At 38.7% G+C, this 22,322-nt stretch overlaps 1 protein-coding gene across 2 annotated transcripts in view; it reads left to right on the top strand.

Annotated features, from left to right (window-relative positions):
* Positions 1 to 22,322, top strand: part of KIAA0922 (KIAA0922 ortholog) — a 221,679-nt gene that overhangs the window by 144,186 nt on the left and 55,171 nt on the right. For both annotated transcript variants that reach the window (XR_438858.1, XM_006884462.1), the window contains exons 8-19: positions 708 to 785; positions 1,218 to 1,371; positions 3,971 to 4,029; positions 4,322 to 4,430; positions 7,851 to 7,950; positions 8,634 to 8,787; positions 9,383 to 9,553; positions 10,850 to 10,919; positions 12,018 to 12,135; positions 15,402 to 15,543; positions 18,465 to 18,574; positions 20,508 to 20,580. Coding sequence is in view for 1 of the 2 variants with exons in the window: in XM_006884462.1 (XP_006884524.1) it covers positions 708 to 785; positions 1,218 to 1,371; positions 3,971 to 4,029; positions 4,322 to 4,430; positions 7,851 to 7,950; positions 8,634 to 8,787; positions 9,383 to 9,553; positions 10,850 to 10,919; positions 12,018 to 12,135; positions 15,402 to 15,543; positions 18,465 to 18,574; positions 20,508 to 20,580 (1,338 nt within the window). In the remaining variant the exon portion in view is untranslated. The remainder of the gene's footprint in view (positions 1 to 707; positions 786 to 1,217; positions 1,372 to 3,970; positions 4,030 to 4,321; positions 4,431 to 7,850; positions 7,951 to 8,633; positions 8,788 to 9,382; positions 9,554 to 10,849; positions 10,920 to 12,017; positions 12,136 to 15,401; positions 15,544 to 18,464; positions 18,575 to 20,507; positions 20,581 to 22,322) is intronic.

The raw sequence follows: 22,322 nt of genomic DNA, 5'->3' as shown, positions 1-22,322 counted from the left end.
CCCCCCCCCCCCCGCCCCAATGACCTCTAACTTGAGGAAATGCTTTATTTGTTTCACATACCTTGTCTCTTCTATCCATAACTCTTCCATATAAGAAAATTCATAGCCATTCTGTTTGGGACATCTTGACATTTAGGTCTCCTAGCCAACACAAGGAAAGCATGGAGAAGAGTAGCCTCTTGGCTGTTTCTAGGGGAATTTACTTTAGAAGAGGCCTGATTTAAACAAAGTACTCAACACGTGCAAGAACTGTGTCAACATGTATTTAGCATACACTGACCTGCTTACTGTTCTAATTGTATAGTCCATGGGGAGTTTTGTGCTGATGTCCCGAAGGCTGTGGCTCCCTGACAGGCCAGCCAGTTTCAAGGGATAAACGTGGACCATCTTCTCTTGTGTGACTTACAGTCTCTGAAAGCTTGCCGACAGGCCAGTGTGAGTCGATTCAGACTTGAGGGCAATGAGATATTTTTTAATTGCTCTATGAGGAGTGGTTGTGTCAAGCTATGATTTCAGTAACAGCAGCACTTGTCTTCCGTTCACTGTTGTGTTTCCAGTAAATAGAATAATTACTCAGATGTTTAGTTTTGAATGAATACATGAATGAATGAATCAGTGTAGCTTTTGAACACATGATCATTTAGTTATAAGACTAACTCAGACATTCTGCTTTTTAAATTTTTTTTCTCCTTTTTTTCTTCTTTTAGGCAGAAACCACTAATACTAGCCTCTTGCAGGTGCAACTGGAATGCAGTTTACATAATAAAGTGTGTCAACAATTAAAGGTAAAATAATTTGAGTGCCTCTGCCTTTGTTGCCTTCTTAATGTGAAAATCAGAACATTGTTTCCTTAGGAATACACATTCCTTTTCCTTTGGTGCTTTTCTGTTTCTAAAAACAGAAGCCATAAAGTAGAGCTGATTTTTAAAATGTCTTTTTTGTAATTATTACTATTGATTTTAATGAAAATTTACAGACACTTTGGATTTCCATTCATTCATTGTTGCACTTTTCTCCCTGCCCATCCATCCCCTCCAGTTCATTCTTCTCTTTGAAAAGTAAAAGAAAAATTTTTTCCTTGTTATACGTTCCCTCCCCCAAAGTCCACTCTACTATGTAGCCTTCATTCTGGACTCATGTCATGACAATAATACTTAATCATATATACCTTTTTAAAATTTTTATTTTGCCTTCTTTTCTCCTCCCTTGATTCTTAGAGTTGTTATCTGGAATCGGATGATGTTTTACGGCTACAAATGAGTATAATTGTATCAAAAGACAGCTCCTCAAAAGAATTTGAAGAGAATACACAAGATTTGTTAGATCATCTCTCTATAGTTTGTGTAGCTACAGATAAATCTGAAACCTCAGGTAAGGTGGAATATTTTGAAATTGTCTTTATAATCTATATTTTTCAAGCTACCTCATCAAGTTATATGACACGTACTTGTAGGCTGTGTTAAACTATGAGAAAAGGCTTTGCTTTCAGTATTTGGACACTGTAAGAGGAGCTGGTTCTCACCTTCAGCTGTTAAGAAGGCTGCATTACTTTGAGAGGCAAGTGCAAATTATTCTGAGTTTAGTTGGGGATAAATTTTCTTCAGTTTTTGGACGTAGTAAACTCAGACTCATTGGCGTTGAATTGAAATAGACTCCGTTCATTCTGTAGCAGGATACAGGAGGGGCGACACGGGTAGGGGGGATTGCCCACCTTTCTGATTTTAGAGCTGCTATAAGTCAAACTCCAGAGAGGTATAACCTCTGGATTAATGGCACAGCTCCCTACAAATGGTGCCACCAGAACCCCTAAGGTGTGGAGCTCTTTACAGGGGCTATGGTGGCACAATGTTAGGTGCTTGACTGCTCACCAAAAAATGCTGCTGGCCTGAACCCTTTAGTAGCTTTGTGGGATCTGTTACTTTAAAGATTACAGCCTGCGAAACCCTGTGGGTCAGTTCTACTTTGTCATTTAAGGTCAGTGACACTCAAGACATAGAAACTCAATGCCATAGAGCAACAGCACACAAATCAAAAAGACATGACAGCCCCAAATATATATTAACAAAATCATTCAAGTTTTTACGTCTTCACTAAGGAGCCCTTGTGTTCAATGTGTCCCTCCTTCCTGAACGGTTAGCACTTTGAACTCTACAGGATGAAGACCTGGCTAGCAGTTCCGCCGTCTGATAGGGTTACGTTGAGTCAAATTGACTCGAGAGCACAGGGAGAGTCTCTTGGTTGTAATTGTTGGACCCACAGGAGACCAAGTCATGCCATTTTGTATTTTCAATTAGGTGTTGATTGTGCCTGACAGTAGTATTAACTTTAATGCTCTTTTCTAGGATTTTTATATTTTAAAATGTGTTTCCTGATTATCACAAATAACCTTGAACTTTCTGAGAAATTTCTTAGGAGTCACATAATCCATAATATAGGACTTGCTGTTAATCATTGTATATCCAGATAAGTGGTATGTGAATGTGTGTTGTTGTTATGTGCCTTCAAGTTACCTGTAACTCCTAGCAACCCTGTGTACAACAGCCCTAAACCCTGCTCTATTCTGTACCAGTCTTATTATCTCTGACACACTACCCTCATTACCCTACTCAGTGAATCAATCCATCTCACCGAGGTCTTCCTCTCTTGTGCTGTCCCTCCACCTTCCCAAGTGTGATGTCCCTCTCCAAGGACTGGTCCTGCTTTGCATCATATCCAGAGTATTTCAGATGAAGCTTCAGAATCCATGCCTCCAAGAATGTATGTGTGTATGGATGTATATTTGAATTCAGAGGAAGAAATGATATCAAAAGTACAGGTTTAAGCCCACAGTGTTAATGGTCAGTCAGTCCCTCAGACTTGGGTATTTTGGGCATGGAATTCTCTGGTGGCATAGTCCATAGGTCACTACTGACCCAAAGGTGGTGCATCTGGTGATTCGAATCCACTAGCCATTCCTTGGAGAGGGGCTAACAGTCTCCTTCTGTGTGGTTTATAATCTCTGAAAACTCACTGAGGTCCGCTATGAGTTGGTTCAGCCTAGACAGTAGTGAGGTTGAGCGAATGAGTCATGGGTTCAGTGGGATAGTTTACCCATTGTTCTCAGGTGTGTGCTTTATGGTAGTTTTCTAATAGCCAGGTAGAGGTGATAATGTAGGAAGGGTCTTGTCCCATTTTTTGACATTTTTGTTGTAGGTTAAAAGGAAGATTATATTTTCATATCTGAATTAGGAAGTGGGGGCCTGACTGATCAACCAACAGGAATATAATTGCCTTATTTGGAGGTATCCAATTGGTTAGGTTTATTCAGAGGAAAAAGTATGATGCTCTGAATGCCTCTACTGATGGTTTTCATCATTTAAATAGCCTACCTTGACATTGAATGTACCCTGGACTGCCAAGAAAACAAACAGATTCATCCTGGAGAGGGTTAAACCGGGCTGCTCCTTGGAGGCAAGGATTCTGGGGCTTTGTCTGACATACTTTGGACATGTTATAAGGAGAGACAGGTCTTTGGAGAGGGACATCATGCTGGGTAGAGTAGAGGGACAGCGCAGGAGGGGAAGACCCTCTATGAGGTGGATTGATTCAGTGACTGGGGTAATTGGGATGGGTGTGTCAGAGGCAGTGCGATTGGCAGCAGGGTTTAGGGCTGTTGTACATAGGGTGCTATGAGTTGTAAACGACTCGAAGGCACATAACAACAACAACAACCACCTTGACATTTTTTGCTGAATGGCACATATCAACAGCCTTGACATTTCAGGTTTTTTAATAAGGATATTGTTTTGTCTTTTGGTTTTTAAAAAAGCAGTAATTAATCCAGAACAGCTCCTATAGTTTCATATTCATTGTTGAATAAAATAAGTTATTAAAGTAGAAATCTGTAGTGTGACATTTTAATTACTTCATTAAGAGGTGAGAATGAGAGATCTCTTTGTTTTAATGCAATTGCTCTGGTTCTTTTCGACAGATGATTCTGCAATTAATATGTACATATTACATTCAGGAAACAGCCTTATATGGATACAGGTAATTGCAAATATTGACATAAAATAAATTTTAAAATTATTATGTATGCACTGAATTGAATGTGAAGATTTTTTTCAGTAACACTTGAATTTATTTTCTTTTGCTTTAATCTGATTTTCTCTTCTTTGAACTTGTATGTGGATGAAGATTGTCAGTTTCCTCTTTATACTGTTAAGAGTCATCAGTTGTGCCTTTGACTATGTGTTTTGGTCAATAGTGCTTGGTTATTTTGTCTATATTGGATAAATGTTTTTACAGGTGACAGAAATAATGTAGGCACTTTTTGTTATAGGATGTACATCATTTCTCACCGAGAGATGCTCTGTCTCTGAAGTTTGAACCAGTATTGCTGCCTATGTCTACCACAAACTTTACAAAAATTGCCTCTTTTACTTGCAAAGGTATGTATTTAAAGAATACTTGAAATTGACCTTTTATTTTTGCTCCCTACTTGTTATGACTAGGGAGGATAGAAGGAAAATTGATGCCTTTGAGCTGTGGTGCTGGAGAAAAGTATTGAGGGTACTATGGAATGCTAGGAAAACGAACAGATTCATCCTGGAGAGTTTTAAACCAGGCTGCCCCTTGGAGACAAGGACTCTGAAGCTTCGTCTCACATTTGGACATGTTGTAAGGAGGGACCAGTCCTTGGAGAGAGACTTCATGCTTGGGAGGGTGGAGGGATGGCGCAGGAAGGGAAGAACCTCTATGAAGAGGATTGATCCAGTGACTGGGGTAATTGGGATGGGAGTGTCAGAGACAGTGCGATTGGCACAGGACAAAGCAGAGTTTGGGGCTGTTGTACATAGGGTCGCTATGAGTCGCAAGCAACTCGACGGCACATAACAACAACAACAACTTTTTATGTTGGTATTCCTTCTGTAAAATGACTTACAACTCCTGACTTGACATGGTTTCAAGAAAATGAATTGATTCGGTTTCATAGTTAAAAGTTCTAAATGACAATATATGTACAATTGTGGATACCACCTTTATCGTCTAAAGTTTATTTCTACTAGTAATTGGAAAGGGCACGATATAAACGTGTTTGGGGGAGATGCTACTTTGACAGCTCAAGCAGTTGGTTTCTACACAGATTTATTTGCTTTGTGTGGATTATATGCAGATTGTCTAGTGACTGCAAATTCACTTATATCTTTAGACCCTTACAGTTTAAAAGAGTTTTATGAAGAAATGTAATGCTTCTTCAGCATATGAAAATATATCCACCCTTACTTGTTTTAAAGAGACCAAAATTTTTTAAAAGCAAATGAGGTGCCATTTTGTATTTATTTAAAAGATATTAAAATGACTGATAGCGTTCTCTTTGGGTAGTGATTGAAGTTGAAGAGAAATCTGGATTAAAAATTGATGCAGAAAATTAGCAGTCTTACTCTCAAAAGGGCCCAGTATTTGGAAAAAGACATCAAGCTGGAAAATGTCCGTGTAAGAAAAGACTCTCAAGGAGGTAGATTGATGGAGGACGACACAGGACAGGGCAGAGTTTCAGTCTGTTGTTCATAGGGCCACTGCTAGTTGTAGTTACCCTGTCACCACTTAGCAACAACATGTAAATTTAAAATATATCTTTACTATTTGATTTGTAATACTATTTTTAGAAACTAAGCATACAGATATATACTTAATTAATTAAGACTCGCAAATGTGTTCAAAGATGTACTTAAATCTTTGTTAATAGCAGAGTAGCCCAACTACCTATCTGTATGTGGCAGCCGAATTCTAGTTCATCCACATGGCCATACTCTGTAGCTATTTAAAAAAACAACAACATGTATGTTGGCTATTTGAATATCTTCCTTTGTGAAGATTCTTTCCATGTCTTTTGCTCATTTTGTAATTGGGTTATCAGTCTTTTTCTTGTGGAGGCCCAGGAGATGGTATTGCCAAATGTTTGTTCCCAGTCAGTAGGTTTTCTTTTCATCTTGTTGAAAAAAGTTTTTGATGAACACAGGGATTTACTCTTTATAAGGTCCCATTCATCATTTTTATCCTTCTCAGATTGTACATTTTTCTGGCTGTATTTGACAATCTCTTTCTGTCATAGACGTGGGCTTCTAAGCTTGATCCCAGTTTGTTTTTTATGAATTTTATGGTTTTGGGCTTTACTCCCAAATCTCTTAGCCACCTTGAGGTGATTTTTGTATATGGTATGAGATGTGGATTCTGTTTCAGCTTTCTGTAGGTAGCAGTCCAGTTTTGCCAGTACCATTTGTTGAAGAGATTGTCATTTTCCCATTTGATAGGTTTTATTTTCTTGTTGAATATCAGTTGGCCATAGATAGCTGTGTCCAAATGCTCCAAATCACTGGCAATGAGTTGCTGTCTCACTCCTGTAGTAGTGGCAGAGTTTAACAGGACAGCAAGTAATAAATGTTGGAGAGGATGTGGTGAGTTAGGACCTCTTTTACATTGTTGGTGGGATTGTACAATGGTACAACCACTCTGGAAGGCAATTTGGCGCTTCCTCAAAAAGCTGAACATAGAAATTCCATATGACACAGCTATTCCTTTGCTTGGAATATACCCCAAGAAAATGAGAACTGAGGCTCAAACAGAAACTTGTATACCAGTGTTCTTAGCAGCATTATTCACCATTGCAAGAACATGAAAACAGCCCAGATGTCCAACCACAAATGAATGAATAAATGGAGAAGTTGTGGTATATTCATAAAATGGAATACTATGCCACTCAAGAGCAATTATTTTGTAAGTTATTACCTAACTTGGGAGGGACTGGAGAGCATTATGTGAGTGAACTAACTCAGTACCACAAGGATAAATACTGTATAAAACCATTAATGTAGAATGAGTATGAAGATCCAAGGTGTGTGTGTGTGGAGGGTAGAAATAGAGGGGTCAGGATGAGGGGGGGGAGGGTGTTAATCACAGGGTTGCACAATTCGATGGGTGGATGGGGTGAAGGAAATGGGAACGATCTTTTGTGAAAAACAATATATTCAAGCTTTGTAGATAAATCAGAATAAAATTTAAACAAACAAACAGACAAAAATATATGGGGGCTTCTAAAGCCAGCAGTGAGTTTAGCTTAGGGCTTTTTTTCCAAAGGGTGGTTTACATATACATGGGACACCTGGAAGACTGTTTGAGGTACTGAATTATTTTCCTCTGTCTTTAGATAATTGGGAAACTAAAAGTCAAGGGTAAGAGGCAGACTTTATATTACAGCTTTGGTTAGCATTTGATGGTACTTTACTGTCCTCTTTTGAATGTGCAGCTTTAAAAAAATGAGCTGGGTGTTAGGCTTTGAGTTAAGAATTCAGTACCAGCGATTGTATAATTCTGGACATGATCTAGGAAAGCTTTAGTGTTGTTTTGATAGTCAAACAATGCATTCCCATTTTGTGCTGTTGAACGTTTTACTCAAGCTGCCACATGCTCCTTCCTGCTCCACCCGTTAGAGCTTCATTTAATCCCTTTTGTCATCTCTGGCAAACCTCAAGACTTTCCTCTCCTATGGTGAAGACAGCTATTTATAAAGAAAAAGGCACAAAGTATTGATTGCTAACTTTTCTACCCTCTGTGAAGAAATAAGAGTGTATTTTTTTACCCCTAAGGGTAGGCAGCATGTTTCAAATAATTGACAGCAAGCCAGTAAAGAAGGGATTTTTGAAAAAGCTTTTTATTATTTCTAATTTAGTATTTCAGTGGATACAGGAATGTTAAAAAAATAATAACCAACCAAAATACCAGTTGTAAATATGTATCTTCTTTTTGTTCAGGCTTAAATGAATACAGAGTATATTTGGGTTTCACATTTATCTCTTTCTACCTTAAAACAGCTACATCATGTGATGAGGGAATTAATTATATAGAAGATGTGAAGAAAACAAAAAACACTCCAACACTAAAAGCATGCCTGTCCTCTCCTGTGGTTCCAGGGTAGGTTAAGTCTGTGTTCCCTGAGATCATATGATTTTATCCTTTAGAGATGATTTAAAAATACATTTCTGATGGAAGTTTGCATGAGTCTGTTCTCTCTGGGTGTTCGCCTGCGCACCCCGCCTTTTCCCGCCCCCAGCATTGTTGTGGAGCAGTGAGAGAGCTGTTTAGCTGAATAGGGAAAAGGAAGCGAAATAATTCATGAATTAGGTTCTGGCAGCAGAGTTGTTGAGGCAGCCAGGTGTACAAGCAGAGATGCTCACCTGGTGTGTGTGTCTGCATTGCCCTGTGCACTGCCTGGCCATGCCAGTGGCTTCATTTCTGTCCTCAGCTATTCCACATACGAGCAAGAAGATTGAGTGAAAAGATCAGTAAGCCTGTTTCCACCTTATTGAGGACTATCTTTTTGCAGTTAATAAGTTTATTAGAATGTTCATTGAGTCTGCATGGCACAGTTTAACACTTCATTACGAACCCAAAGGTTGGTGGTTCAAACCCCCCTAGAGGTACCTTGAAATTCAGGTCTGGCAGTCTGCTTACAAAAGGTCATGGCCTTGACCACCTCATGAAGCAGTCCTGTTATGCATACATAGCGTGACCATTGCACCAACAGTTTAACAACAGTACAGTGCAGGCGGTGGCCCTCTCCCAGGACTGACAACATGCTGGTCCTCTGTTCACAGGTATTTTAGAATGGACTCTGCTGCAGCCCAGTTCCACATAGAGACTCAGGAGCCCTCGTCAGGAGTCTGGTCCATGTGGTATCTCAACCATTTTGACCGGAGTATTGTGCTAACGGAAGTGTTTGTTTCCAAGGAGACCAAGCGCATTTTAAAGGTACCGGCAATCTGCTGTTTTTGATCTTTTCTCTTTTTATACTATTTTAAACTTTCTTTATGGCTAGATACTGTACAATCTGTGGTATTTATAAATTCTGACTTTTGTTTATGATGATTTTAAAGCAAATATTTATCTATTAACATATTTGGAATTACATTTAGGATCTTTCTTTGTCATATTTTTAATCTGTTGCTCAAGAGACTTCTCGGGATCAGGATATAGACCTTTTACAGATATTTTCTCTTAATGTAATTCCAAATTCATTTTCATGTGTAAATCCTGCTGAAAAGCTTGTATTTAGAAAAATAAATATAGGTCATGCTAAAATAGTGGGACTTTCCAAAATATTATGTAGAAGAATTACCACCTTTAAATATTTCAAAATTACTTTAATGAAATTTGAAAACAGTACCATATGAAACATTATTTGGTCCTGTTATTCTATAAACTTACCTTTTTCTTTGACCTGGAAAACTTTGAGTTAAAAATACACGTTCTAAAAGTGAAAAGATCTGTAACATCATACTTTATAATGATTATAATAAAAATCAGTGTTAGGAAAAGTAACTTCTTTTGCTTCTTTTCTTTTTAGATTCTGAATTTCACTGGCCCTTTATTTCTACCTCCAGGCTGTTGGAATATATTTTCTTTGAAACTTGCTGTTAAAGACATTGCCATAAATCTATTCACCAATGTATTTTTGACTACAAACATAGGTGCCATTTTTGCAATACCTCTGCAGATTTACTCAGCACCCACCAAGGTATTGTTTACAACACTGTATGTGTTTTCTAATTCTTAATGATTACTGTTTCTTTTTATCTACTTACTTTCTGGTGTTGGGTTTTATTAATGGGATAACTCATGTTTTTTAAGGCTATCTATGAAATTGATGGACCTGTTTTAGATGATAAAGTATTTAGGCATGGAAATTTTCATTTGGAAAGAATTTCTATTTTTCATAAAGTAATTCAAAGTTTTTGAATGAAATAACACATTACAAAGTTGACTCTCATTTATTTTTAATATTTGTAAAATAAGGAATATATGCACACTATTGAAAAACCAGTTGAACCTTTTCTCCATACTTTCAGTGAAATTAGGCTTTAGATATTTTATTTAGACCTGTGTTAAAATTAGTCTTTACTGGTTATATTCTTTCCATATGGGGCCACATAATAAGCCTGGAAAGGTTTCTACTTAAGAAAATTTTTCTAAAATATGTGTAAATAGTTTTAGCTTAGATCTCTTAAACATGTTTCATTTTTTTCCTTAATGTTTATTTCTTTTCATTTAGTTATTATTACCGCTTCTTTTTAATCCAAACTATTATGTATAATGCTAGGTTCTAATTTTTCACTATGAGACCATGCAACCATCTTTATGATTTTTCTCACTTATTAGCCTTGATGTTTCATAGTTAGAAATGTGTCACATTTGGTTATTAGCTTAAGACTCTTAGGAGTTAGGACTTTTAGGGAAAAAAAAAAATCTAAAGTTAATTTTTCCTGTCCATCTTTTGAGCATGTGAGAGAGCTCTTTCAAAATAAAGAGTAACGTAAAGGGGAATGGACTGGGAGGGAGCAAGCAGGTTTCAGATGTGTGTAGAATAAGTAGGAATCAGACATGTGTAGAGCTAGCTGGTCTCTGCTCTCCAGGCCTATAGGAGAGGGGACATTTATGTAAGTGTCTCAACTAACCAGAAGTTACTAGGGGTTTACTGTTTTCAGAGGGTTAGATAGAGTATGACTTAAAACTAAAAATAAAAACAAAACACTAAATGTCCTAAGGCTAATTTGATATTTAATCAGAAGAAACATAGTTTAGTGTTTTCTAAGCCCTGTGGGGTTATTACAGTCCTCCTTCCTATGAGAGACAGTTCATACATCTCTTCTGAGTATAAAGGAAACCAGGGAATCTTTGCTTTGTGGTTGTTTGGCTCCTGGTTAAGGGATGTATAATGAGGTGGAAGCCGGTGTCTGCTTGACATTTTAGTGCATTGGAATTTTTGTGCTTAGTGTTATGTTTTAAGTTATTCATCTATTACTTTTCAATCTAGGAAGGGAGTCTGGGTTTTGAAGTGATAGCACATTGTGGCATGCATTATTTCATGGGAAAGTCAAAAGCAGGTAAGTATTCTACACTTAGGCTTTCTGTAGAACTCTAGTTTTGTGGGGGGAGTAGTGAGGAAAAATTAACATATGTAGAGGGAGTAATTAGTTCTGAAACTGTAACTGCATCATATTCTGTTCTTAGAGAGCATGATCACTAGCTGAATGATTTGAATTGTTAAAAAGTCCTCCAAAAACATCTGAGGTACTAATAAAATAATGTTTCCTTACTCCGTAGTAGCTCATATTTTTCCAAGGGGGGAAAAAAGATGTGCATTATTTAATTGCACGTCATAAGCAGCCTTCTTACCAAGAAAAACTTAAAATCTCTGGTTACTTTTATCAGAATGCTGACTAGAAGTTAGGAGAAAAAAACTAATTTGGAATTGGCATTTGAGTTGAACTGGAGGTCTTCTGTTACAGGAGCATATACATTGTGGGAGGGAGAGGCTAGAAGTTGTGTGACTGAGGGCTATGGGGTTGATAAACTGTTTCTAGGGTCTTCCATTTTTTGATGCATTAAAATATTTTTTAGGGATAATTTCAAAGATCAGGGATTTCTCTTAGAAGATATCCAGTGTTTCTTTCTAATAGGCATTTTAGAAGAGACAAGCAGAATAGAGAAGTGGAGAGTATATGGTGAATAGTAAGCCTCTTTATAAACGTGCCCTGAGTGTAGGCTCAGCCTCTAATTTGTGCCACGTTGGGAACAATTGTTTGTCCAGCAGCCCTTTACACAGTAACCTGAAAGATGCAGATGATGGTTATTAGCATTTACATGGAGATGGTTTTGCATTTTAGATTGAAAATGGTTAAAAATGTCCCAAGTACATTTTTAACTTGTTGCAGACTGTATTCATGAGCCATGTGTCTTTTATGTTGTTACCTTTCCATGATTCAGTTTAGTTTTTCTTTATACATGTTTATTTGATTTGATAAGTCATTTGCCAAAGAGTTGGAGGAAGTTTTAGTATAAAATAGTCAGAGGATAAGGGGTTATTTATTCACTCTATGGTCGTTTCAGTGTGAGTAGTGCTGTAGTCAGCTCTTGGCATTATTCACTAATTGGATTGTATTTTCTGTAAATATGTGTATTAAATCTGATCTGTCTTTTAGAAATCCCTAATTGGCAAAGGAGCCTTTCTCTGGATCAGTCTACCTGGGACATGGATTCAGAACTTGGAAATAAATTGTATGAAAGATGGAAAAAATTAAAAAATGGTGATGTTTGCAAGTAGGTCTTCAACTGTTTTATTCAATCCTGGGGACACATAGCTGCATAGTATTTTATTGCATTTGCAGTATTGAATTTTTAAAATAACTGTTACTGCTCTCTAGCTTTTTATTTTTACAGATATTTTTGGATATATTTATGTTCTTTAATAAACAGTCCATATTTAAAATTTGCCCATTTGACCCCAAAACATCCATTGTAGCTGTTTATTTTTTTTTCTTTTGTTCTTTAAATCAAGACCCATTCAAGGATCATAGTTGTTTTTCCCAAGACTAATTTCTCTGCTTTTATTTATCTTTTATGATATCTTCTGTTTCTTTTAGAGTCCAGACCAGTTGTCTTATAGAATACCCTACACCCTAGATTTTCTGATTATTTTCTCAAATTTATATTCAAGGAAAACAATTTAGTTAAGAATACTAATTACCCAAAGCAAAGGTGAGTCACCTACTCAGTGAATTCTGTAAACGAGCCTTCTTCAATACAAATAAAATCTCAATACTGCCAAAAAAAAATACTAATTACCTAGTCATTTTTTGTATTTATATTTGCATCAGGGAGCTCTGGTGACCTAGTCGGTAGCGTTGTGCTGCCCAACCAGTGACAGGCAGTTTAAATCTAACACTTGGCTTCATGTACATAAGGTGCACAACCTCCTTCTGTATGACAGCCTCTGAAATCCCACTTAAGGATCTGCTATGATAGGTTCTGAATAGATGACTCATAAAAATATCATTGTATCACAAAATACTGGAACCAGCTGCTGTCACATTGATTCCAGTTCACGGTGACTCCATGTGTGCTGAGGGGAACTGTACCACAGGATTCTCAAGGCTCTGATTGTCTTTGAAAGCAGATTGTCAGGGATTATTTTTTTTTTTTTACGGTTCCTCCAGGTTGGTTCAATCAGCTAATATTTGACTAGTAGATGAATGGGTAACTCTTGTACCACCTATGGATTCCACGCCACATCCGAAGGGACACAGATGTCATTTTGTCTAGCTGTTGGCTTTGGTGCGTTCAGTCATTTGGATCACGTGCCTGTAACTGTATCACCCAGGTTCTCCTGATATTCCTGAAGGAATCCCAACAAAGTATGGAAATTATCAAACATTATCTCTAATATCACATGCATACAAGTTCCACTTGAAGATTATCCAAAATAACTGGAGCAGTACATCAGCAGAAAACTGCCAGGTGTGCAGGCTTGGTTTAGAAGAGGCCGTGGCATTAGGGATATTACAGCCAAAGTTAGATGGGTCTTGGCAGAAAGAGAGTACCAGAGGAATGTCTGTGTTTCATTGACTGTGAAAAAACTTTTGACTGTGTGGACCACAACAAATTGTGGTGACATTGAGAAGAATGGGAATCTCATTTTGTGCTCATGTGAAACCTGTACTTGGACTAGAAAGCAGTAGTCTGAACAGAGCAGGGAAACACTGCATGGTTTAGATCAGGAAAGGAATGCATCAAGGTTGCGTCCTGTCTCCATACCTTTTCAATCTATGTGCAGAACAGATCATTGAGGAAGCTGGACTTTATGAGGAGAATGTGGCATCAGGATTGGAGGAAGACTCAACAACCTGCATTACACAGATGACACATCCTTGCTTGCTAAAATTAAGGAGGACCTGAAGCACTTGCTGCAGAAGGTCAAGGACAGTAGTCTTCAATGCGGATTGAGGCTCAACATTAAGAAGATAAAGATTCACACCATTGAGCCAATTGGCAGCTTCATGATAGATGGAGAAAAGATTGAGATTGTTAATAACTTCAGGTTACGTGGTTCCACAATCAACACTTTTGGGACCAGCAGTCAGAAAAATCAAAAGACAGTTTGCACTAGGAAAGTCTGCTGTCAGAGATCTCTAGAGTACTGAAGCGCAGTGATGTCAGTCTGGAGACTAAGGGGCACCTGATACAGGCATTGTCTTTACAATTATTTGCTATGCATCAGATAGCTGGACAATAACTAAGGACAATAGAAGAAGAAATGATGCCTTTGAATTGTGGTGCTGGAGAATAGTGTTTAACAGAACAAACAGGTCAGACCTAGAGAGGATGAAACCAAGCTGCTCCCTGGAGGCTAGGATTTTGACACTCTGCCTCACATATTTTGGGCACGTGACCAAGAGGGACCTGTCCTTGGGGAAGAACATCATGCCTGGAAGGGTGGAGGGACAGTGCAGGAGAGGAAGACCCCAGATGAGATGGATTGACTCAGTGACTGGAGAAGTGAGATTGGGTCTGTTGGAGCCAAGAGATTGTCTCAGAATAAAGCAGGGTTCAGAGCTGTTGTGTGTAAGATTGCTCCGAGTCATAGGTTACTCAATGGCACATAATAACAGCAACAACTATGAAGGGATTTGTTGGGTGAAGATTTGAGATCCTAAAAATGTCCTATTCTCTAAAGTCCAATGATTTTATTTGATGTCTGCGGTGTTGGAGAAGAGTACTAAATGTCCCAGGGGCTGCAAGAAGAACAAATTGATAAGTCTTTTAGAAGTGTAGCCAGAGTGCCTCCTTGGAAGCAAGGATGGAGAAGCTTCAGCTCACATACATTGGACGTGTTTTTAGAAGAGGCTTTTCCTTGGAAACAGACATCATAGTCAGACAGGGAGGGTCACCCTCAGGGAGGAAGACCCTCAGAGAGAAGGCTCAACACCATGACTGTGGCATTGGGCTCAGGTGTGTCAGGGAAGATAAGTATGGCACAGGTAGGATCTGTTCAGATCTGTTGTTCATAAGGTCACTATGAGTTGTTCTCGACTTGCTGACACCTGACAGTAAGAACAGCAATTGATAATCTCATGAGCTATTAGGTTTTTAGATTGGTGGCTGCAAAATGGCAAATTTTTAATAATTTTGTTCATTTTGTATTTATTAGCAAGTGGTCAAATAAATAAGGGCTTCTTTAGCTTTACAGCATCATTGTGGATTCTTTACTAATTGTGCTGTACTTTACCTCTTCACTGTTTTTGTTGCTTAGATGTCTTGAATTTGGTCAGTAGGAATCCCTGTGAGACCAGCTCTTCTGTACTTTGTCATATTCCCACCAGTATTTGAGAGCTTCTTTGTTTACAAGGAAAAAAAAAAGGATATCCCAGTCACATCTTAAACTTTTCTGCCCCAGACCTAAAATGAACTGTTTCCCCCTCAAACTGCCCTCTGTCGTTTCAGTGGTAGTAGGAGTGAGTGATTTTCCCTTCTTTTTAAAAAATGTAATTATTTTTCATAATAATTGTTTTCTTTATCAATTAAAACAGGAGAAACGCTTTAGGAACGACTAGGTTTGCCCACGTGAAGAAATCCAAGGAGCCTGAATCCTTTGCATTCTTTCTGCCCCGGTTGGTGGCAGAGCCTGGCCTCATGTTAAACTTCAGTGCAACTTCCCTGAGGAACAGGGTGGTAAGGATTATGTCTTTTAACCTCTTTGTCATTTGCACCCAACAACACACTGAGATAATTCCATTTCAGGCTACTTTAAAAATACACTTTATGTATACTCCACTCTGCAGCCCTCATTGCGAACTCTTATGATAATCATAATGCCCTAAAATATATTACTTTTAAACTGTTGCGGATGGGGAGGCGCGGGGGGATTGTATACCAATGAAGGAGTTTTTCTTTGGCTTTTCAAGGAGAAGAGCGAACTGGAGGGGAAAGAGTGGGGTGGGCGGGGAGAAAAGTGCAACAATGAATGAATGAACATCCAAAATCTTTCTAAATGTTCATTGAAATTAATTAAAAAAAAAGTAAAATAAAAAAAATACACTTTATGTGACATACTCAATGACCTTCAGCAATTTTAGTAGGTAAACCCGCCCCCCAAAATTCCCCAAGAAACCCCAAAAAGAACTGAAGCATTAAACAGAATGAGACTCTTGATTGTCCGCTATATTCCAAGGTCATTTTATTTGTGAAGTTTATATGCACCTCAGAATCTTAACCCTGAATGCAGTTAAAACATCCTACAACAAACTAGCACTAACTAAACTAACATTGGCTTACAGAACTAAGAGCTTGTTCCCTGATAAGCCTAGAGAGGGCTATCTGTGGCAGCACCAGCATCACTCTCAGCCTCAGCTTGCTGGCTTCCATCCTCAAGGCTGCTGCTCTCCACATGCTGGGGACAGGCTGTGGGAAGCAAGGTGAATGTAGTGAGTGGGTGAGACCAGTATACTTGCTTCTTGGCTCCTTGTCAAGAACCGTGCCATGCCAGATGGCCAGGGCACCAATTGTCAGCAAGTTATTTTCCACTCATGGCCACTCCACACAGCTGTCCCTAATTTTAGGTGTTAATGGGAAGTTTATTTTCTCAAGGAAAGGGAGACCAGGTCAGATCAGTTAATTTCCAAGGGTCTACCACGGCACTACTGGTAGTAAATACTTATATTTGTTTATTTCAGACTTAACAGTTGTTTGAGATAATGTAGGAAATGTAATTCTTTTGACTTATGATATTACTATACCATAATATAGTTACATGTTTCTTTTTTAATTTTTTTTAGTTACATGTTTCTTAAGATAGTTTTTTGTGTGTATGTTTATTCTTAAAATAGGTAAGATATTTCTTAAAATACTGAACTAGTATTTTAGGAGAACTAAATTTAGGAGAACTAGTATTTTCAGGAGAAGTCTTGCAGTCTACTTGATTATTGAGTTGTTGGATATAACAGGCAAAAAAGTTCCTTATTTCTAAAACTTGAATCTTCAAACCCTTAAAGCTCGTGAGTAGATTAGTTGGTTAAGAGGTTATATAAATAAACATAGTAACTCCATTTTCTGTAATTCAAAGACCGGTGGAATCAAGATACTCCCCATGCCATATCTGTGGAAACAAAATGAAAAATGAATAATTTCTTCAAAGTTTCTACCCTAATATATTTTGATACTACTCATTTTTCTTCACTATTTGGTCTTTTTAGAACATGAGGATAAGTCTGCTCTTGTCTGCTTTTTCCTGAGGACTGTCAGTATTTAGTGTTGATGAAGCCTTTTTTGTTACCTAGATATATGAATTTCATTTGGATTCCATCATTAAGATTTTATTAATTTGTTAGAAAGTGAGCTGTATTATCTGTGATCTGAGATTGTAACAGGCTTACCTATGCTTTATCCACCCCTCCTAGTAATGACAGTTTAAATGATCTGAGCTGTCGTTCACAATTCTTCAGATGCTCTATGAGCGTCTTAGGGATGTCCCCAAGAAATTATTTTTTTAAACTTTGTCATTTTGAAATAATTTCAAACTTGTTGTTGTTGTTACGTGTCATCGAGTCACTTGCGACTCATAGTGACCCTATGTACAAGAGCCCTAAATGCCGTTCTATCCTGTGCCAAATTCGCCTTCTCAAACACACTCATTCCCACCACTCAACTCACAGAATCGATCCATCTCATCAAGGGTCTTCCTCTCCTGCGCTGTCCCTCCACTCTCCCAAACATGATGTTCCTCTCCAAGGACCAGTCCCTCCTTGCAATATGCGCAAAGTATGTCAGTCGAAACTTCAGAATCCTTGGCTCCAAGGAGCATTCTGGCTTCACCCTCTCCAGAACAAACCTGTGTGTTCTCCTAGCAGTCCATGCTATATTCAGCACTCTTCTCCAGCACCACAGCTCAAAGGAATCAATTCTCTTTCTGTCATCCCTATTCATGGTCTGACTCTCTGATGCATAGCATGTAATTGCAAAGACTATAGCCTGGATCAGGTGCACCTTAGTCTCCAGCCTGATGTCGTTGCTCTTCAGTACTCTTGAGAGGTCCCTCACAGTTGACTTTCAAACTCAGAGAAAAACAATAACAATTTTTAAAAAGTACTAAGAATCCCCAACCACCCTTTACAAAGATTTAATTCTGAATATTTTACCACATTTGTGTTCTCTTTCTGTTTCTTCCTACACTTTCTTACCTTTTTGTAAGTATCAGTCATTAAACTGTTTTACCTCTGAAGACTTGAGGGGTGTGTAGCATTAACTATAATGCTGTTATCTAATCATAATACAGTACTACCTGTAGTCTATTGATGATTTTCCAAGCATTCCACCAATAAACTTCATAACAGTTTTCATTCTGGCCCATGCTCTCACACTTTGCATTTAGTTGTCAGAGCTTTCTCTTCTCCTTTAATCTTACTTAGCCTTTCTTTGTTTTCACATCACAAACGTCTTTGAAGCATGTAGGCTCTATTTTCTAGATTTCCCTTACATTTGGATAGTGTGATAGTTCCTTGTGATTGGATTCACACTCTGCCTTTTGTGGGGGGAATTCTTGAGGATCGTTGACAGCATCTTTGTCAGGGTTCTGATTTTCTCTCCCTTGTTTCCAGGTGAAGTACTTTGTGGTGAAGAACCCATCCTCGTTGCCTGTCTCTCTGCAGCTCCTGCCTGTCTCCTCGTATCCCAGACCCGAAGCTGCCATGCGCCTCCTGCACAAATGGTAACGCACCCAAGCCCAGGCAGCCTCTCTCCCAGGCAGTCTGGGAAGCACAGTTGAACATGTCACGCAGTATTAGCCCATGTATATGATCTAGAACCTGGCCCTTGTTCTCTTTAATTTGAAGAAAATTACTGGTGTAGTTGATTGTGTAGCCTCTCCAGTTGTTCTGCCACAAGTCCAGTTCCCAATTGAATATTCTTTTGTTTGGTTAAAACCATTTCCCGTGGAGTTAATCCTGAAGCATGTTGATCCTCTATGTGCTGGAGTAGAACTGTACTCCACAGGATACTCCGTGGCTAATTTTTGGAAGCATACCACCAGAGCTTTTTTCTGAGGGCCCTCTGGAGTAGGCTTGAACCTCTGTCCTTTTGGTTTAGTTGCCAGATTCTTAGCCTTTCATGCTACTTAAGAGCTTGATTATTAGGATATCTGTAGTCATCTAGTGATAAGGAGTTGTGCTGCCAATCCAAAGGTTGGTGGTTCAAATCCACCAGCTGCTCTAGGGAGAAGGAGGGACAATCTCCTCCTTTGCTATTTACAACATCGGAAAACCCTCTGGAGAGTCAGCGCTCAGTTGATTCCAACTCTGGTACATAACAACAGTTACTTAGGATATAATTCTGATCTCTAGGCAACAGAAGAAACATGGTTAGTGTGGCACAACCAATAGTAATCGGTGACTAACCTAAAGATTGATGGTTCAAGCCTCTGCTGTGGAAGAAAGCCCTGTGAACTGCTTCCATAAACACAGTCACATGGGGTGGCTAACAGCAACTTATGCGTTGGGTCAGTCTGCTGCTGAAGACCTCTTTAAATTCTGAAGTGCAAGGATGTCAGTTTAAAGACTAAAGTCTGCCTGGCCCAAGCCATGATATTTTAAGTTGCTTTCTATCTATGTGAAAGTTAGGCCAGGAAAAAAGAAGACTGAAGAAGAATTGATAACTTTATATTGTAGTTTAGGTGAAGAATATTTCATATTCTGCCACAAAAATAAACAAATTGATCTCCGAAGAAGTGTAGTCCCAGTCTTCTCAGAGGCAAGGATTGTGTGACTTTGTGTCACACACCTTGGGCATATTGTTAGGAGGGTCCACCCGTGGAAAAGGACATCGTGCTTGGAAAGAAGGAAGGTCAGTGAGAAGAGGAAAACTCCTAATGAGATGGATCAACAGAGTGATCGCTAACAGTAGACAAGGTTGGCAACATGGCAGGGATCATGGGGGGGTGTGGCACAACATCAGGCAGGATTTTAGTGTACAGAATCAGGTCATTATGTGTCAGAATTGATTCCTCACCGTGACAGCCATCAAGCATTGAACAAGATGAGATGATGCTAGCATTAGCTTAAGTATGCTCTATCTTTTTTTATTTTCACACATGTAACTGTTTCTTCCTTTTGGCTTCGAAATATCTACTCTGCCCCTGGTTATCTCATCTTTGCCACTGCTGACCCTTTGGACCAGCTGATTCTTTTTTGGGGGGGTATAAATCATCTTGTCTATTGAAGAGCATTTAGAAGCAACCCTAACCTTGACGTCCTAGAAGCCAGTAGCATCTCTCCAGGCTGTGATAACCCACAGTGTTTCCAGACGTTCAAAGGATGAAGTTATCTTCACTTGAGAATCATTGCTTTTCGCTTCAGTAGCCATGAAATAAAGAGTTAGGGACAAATGCTTTATATTAAAAACTTCTGTCACTATATATTTCTCATTGTTCTGTGCTACAAGAAACATTCATTCAACAGCATTTATTGAGTGGTTGTAATATGCCAAGTGTGGGGCAGGGAAAGCAGTGGGGTGGGATGAATTGTATTCCCATGTGTGACCCTGTATCTGTAGATGACAATGCGTATATTCACCTGTGATTTCTTTATTGTCAAATCAGAGTGTAAATACAACCATTTGTCTTGTTGTTTCCTTTTTTTTCTTTGTAGGTTTGGAACTGATATGCAGATGATTAATTTCACAACGAGTGAATTTCAGCTCACCAAAGCTTGCCCTTACCGGGTAGGATATCCTCTTTAGATCAAATCAAGAGTGCCATCAGACCTCCACAATTTGTGTTTAAAGTGCTTTTACGTCCTTTAAGTACCTTTCTCATTTTTATTTTCTTGGTAGTTTGTGTACAAAGCAGGTGTTTCCAATTAATAGTGCATGAAGAGTCAATGGTCCACTTTTGCCTGTAAATTATTGTAGTTTAGCGATTCAAATTCACATTCTTAAAATAACTTTTAAAATCAGAGCTTTATAGAAAATCTTAATACTTGAGATCCAGAATTTATAATTCTCTTTAGAGTCCCTGGCCTTTCATATTCTTGCTGGGGCCAGTCAAGGTTTAATTTTTATTTAATTTTACAGATCCTCTCTTACTAAACTGGCTTTACATTGTTAACAAGTCACTCAGTATCAGTGATTATACATCTAATCTATGAAAAGTGATTTAAAAGAAAAACAAAACAAAACCAAGAAACCTGAAGCATCTGGCAGTGGTGAGCTCTTGAGCTTGTACGTATGCAAGGAATAGGAATTCATAGGAATAGGAGTACGCACGTCACGAGGGAAGGTGATATTTGATGGTGACTCGGAACCAGTTTCTGGTATTTTGTTCACTCAGTCCCATGGCTAATGGTGTGTTTGTCGGTTTCCAATCCAATCAGATGTGGAGCATCTGTTATAAAAATTTACAGAGATGTATGTACAGACTTACACACGCAGCTTTTTGTGTTGAATCTACCTGCACATATACACACACACAGAGCACAGAGTCTTATCTGTTCTCTTCTTCCACTCTTGCCAGTTGCCATCAAGTCACCTCTGTCTCATAGGGGACCCCAGGAGTGTCCGCATAGAACCCTGCTCCGGACAGTTTTCAGTGCCTGAGTTTTCAGCAGTAGACCTGCCAGGCCTTTTTCTGAAGCTCCTCTGGGTGTACTTCAGTTTCTAGGCTTTTAGTTCCACATTAACGGTTTGCACAAACCCAGGGACTCCTTCTGCTTTATCGTTCCAAAATTAGACTCTTGGTTCTAGGTCAACTTGAATAATAGTGAGATCACAGGTGACCCCTGCTAAGAGTTGGAAGCTTGTAAAGCAAGTGTTTAAGTAGATTTTAACACAGACTGACTTACTGTAGTAGGACCATTGTCAGTAGAGGCTCTGCTCTCTTTTCAGGTGACCTCAGGTTCTGGTAACCTAGTCTGTAGCGAGTTGCACTGCTTACTCAAAGCCTGTGCTGCTTTGACAGTTCACCTCCCCAGTGGTTCCTCTTCTCCTGTGTGGTTTACAGCCTTATAAACCCTTTGGAGATCAGCTGTTAGTTGGTTCCAGCTCGACAGCAAGGAGGCCACAGCTGAGATGAAGAAGCATCGCATCAAGATGTGGTCTTGAGCTGTTCCGTCTCAAGATCCACCTCAGCCTCTTCTTCACCACGCTGTCTCCCAGCACTGTTGAGATGACTTAGGCCAAAATACTGTTTAGTCCTCTGATAGTGAATCAAAAAAGTGTGAAATTCCAACATTACCTCAGTTTCTTTTATATCATTTGCATGAACAATGCAAATCATCTGAAAACAACTGTTTTATTTGTAATCAAAGATTTTCCTCAAGAATATTACACCTTCTTATGATAAGGGAAATTATTGTCATTGTCAATTTATTAAATAAAATATTGTAATATACATACTAAGATTTCACTTGGAATTATTATCCGAGTTTCCTGTGATGTAAAGAAGGGACGTGGGAATTGTGTACTTA

Source organism: Elephantulus edwardii, unplaced genomic scaffold, assembly GCF_000299155.1.
Source record: "Elephantulus edwardii isolate Elephantulus edwardi_28Jun2011 unplaced genomic scaffold, EleEdw1.0 scaffold00034, whole genome shotgun sequence".
Lineage (NCBI taxonomy): Eukaryota > Metazoa > Chordata > Mammalia > Macroscelidea > Macroscelididae > Elephantulus > Elephantulus edwardii.
The sequence above is the reverse complement of the archived record's forward strand: the minus strand, read 5'-3'. Positions and strand labels throughout refer to the sequence as shown.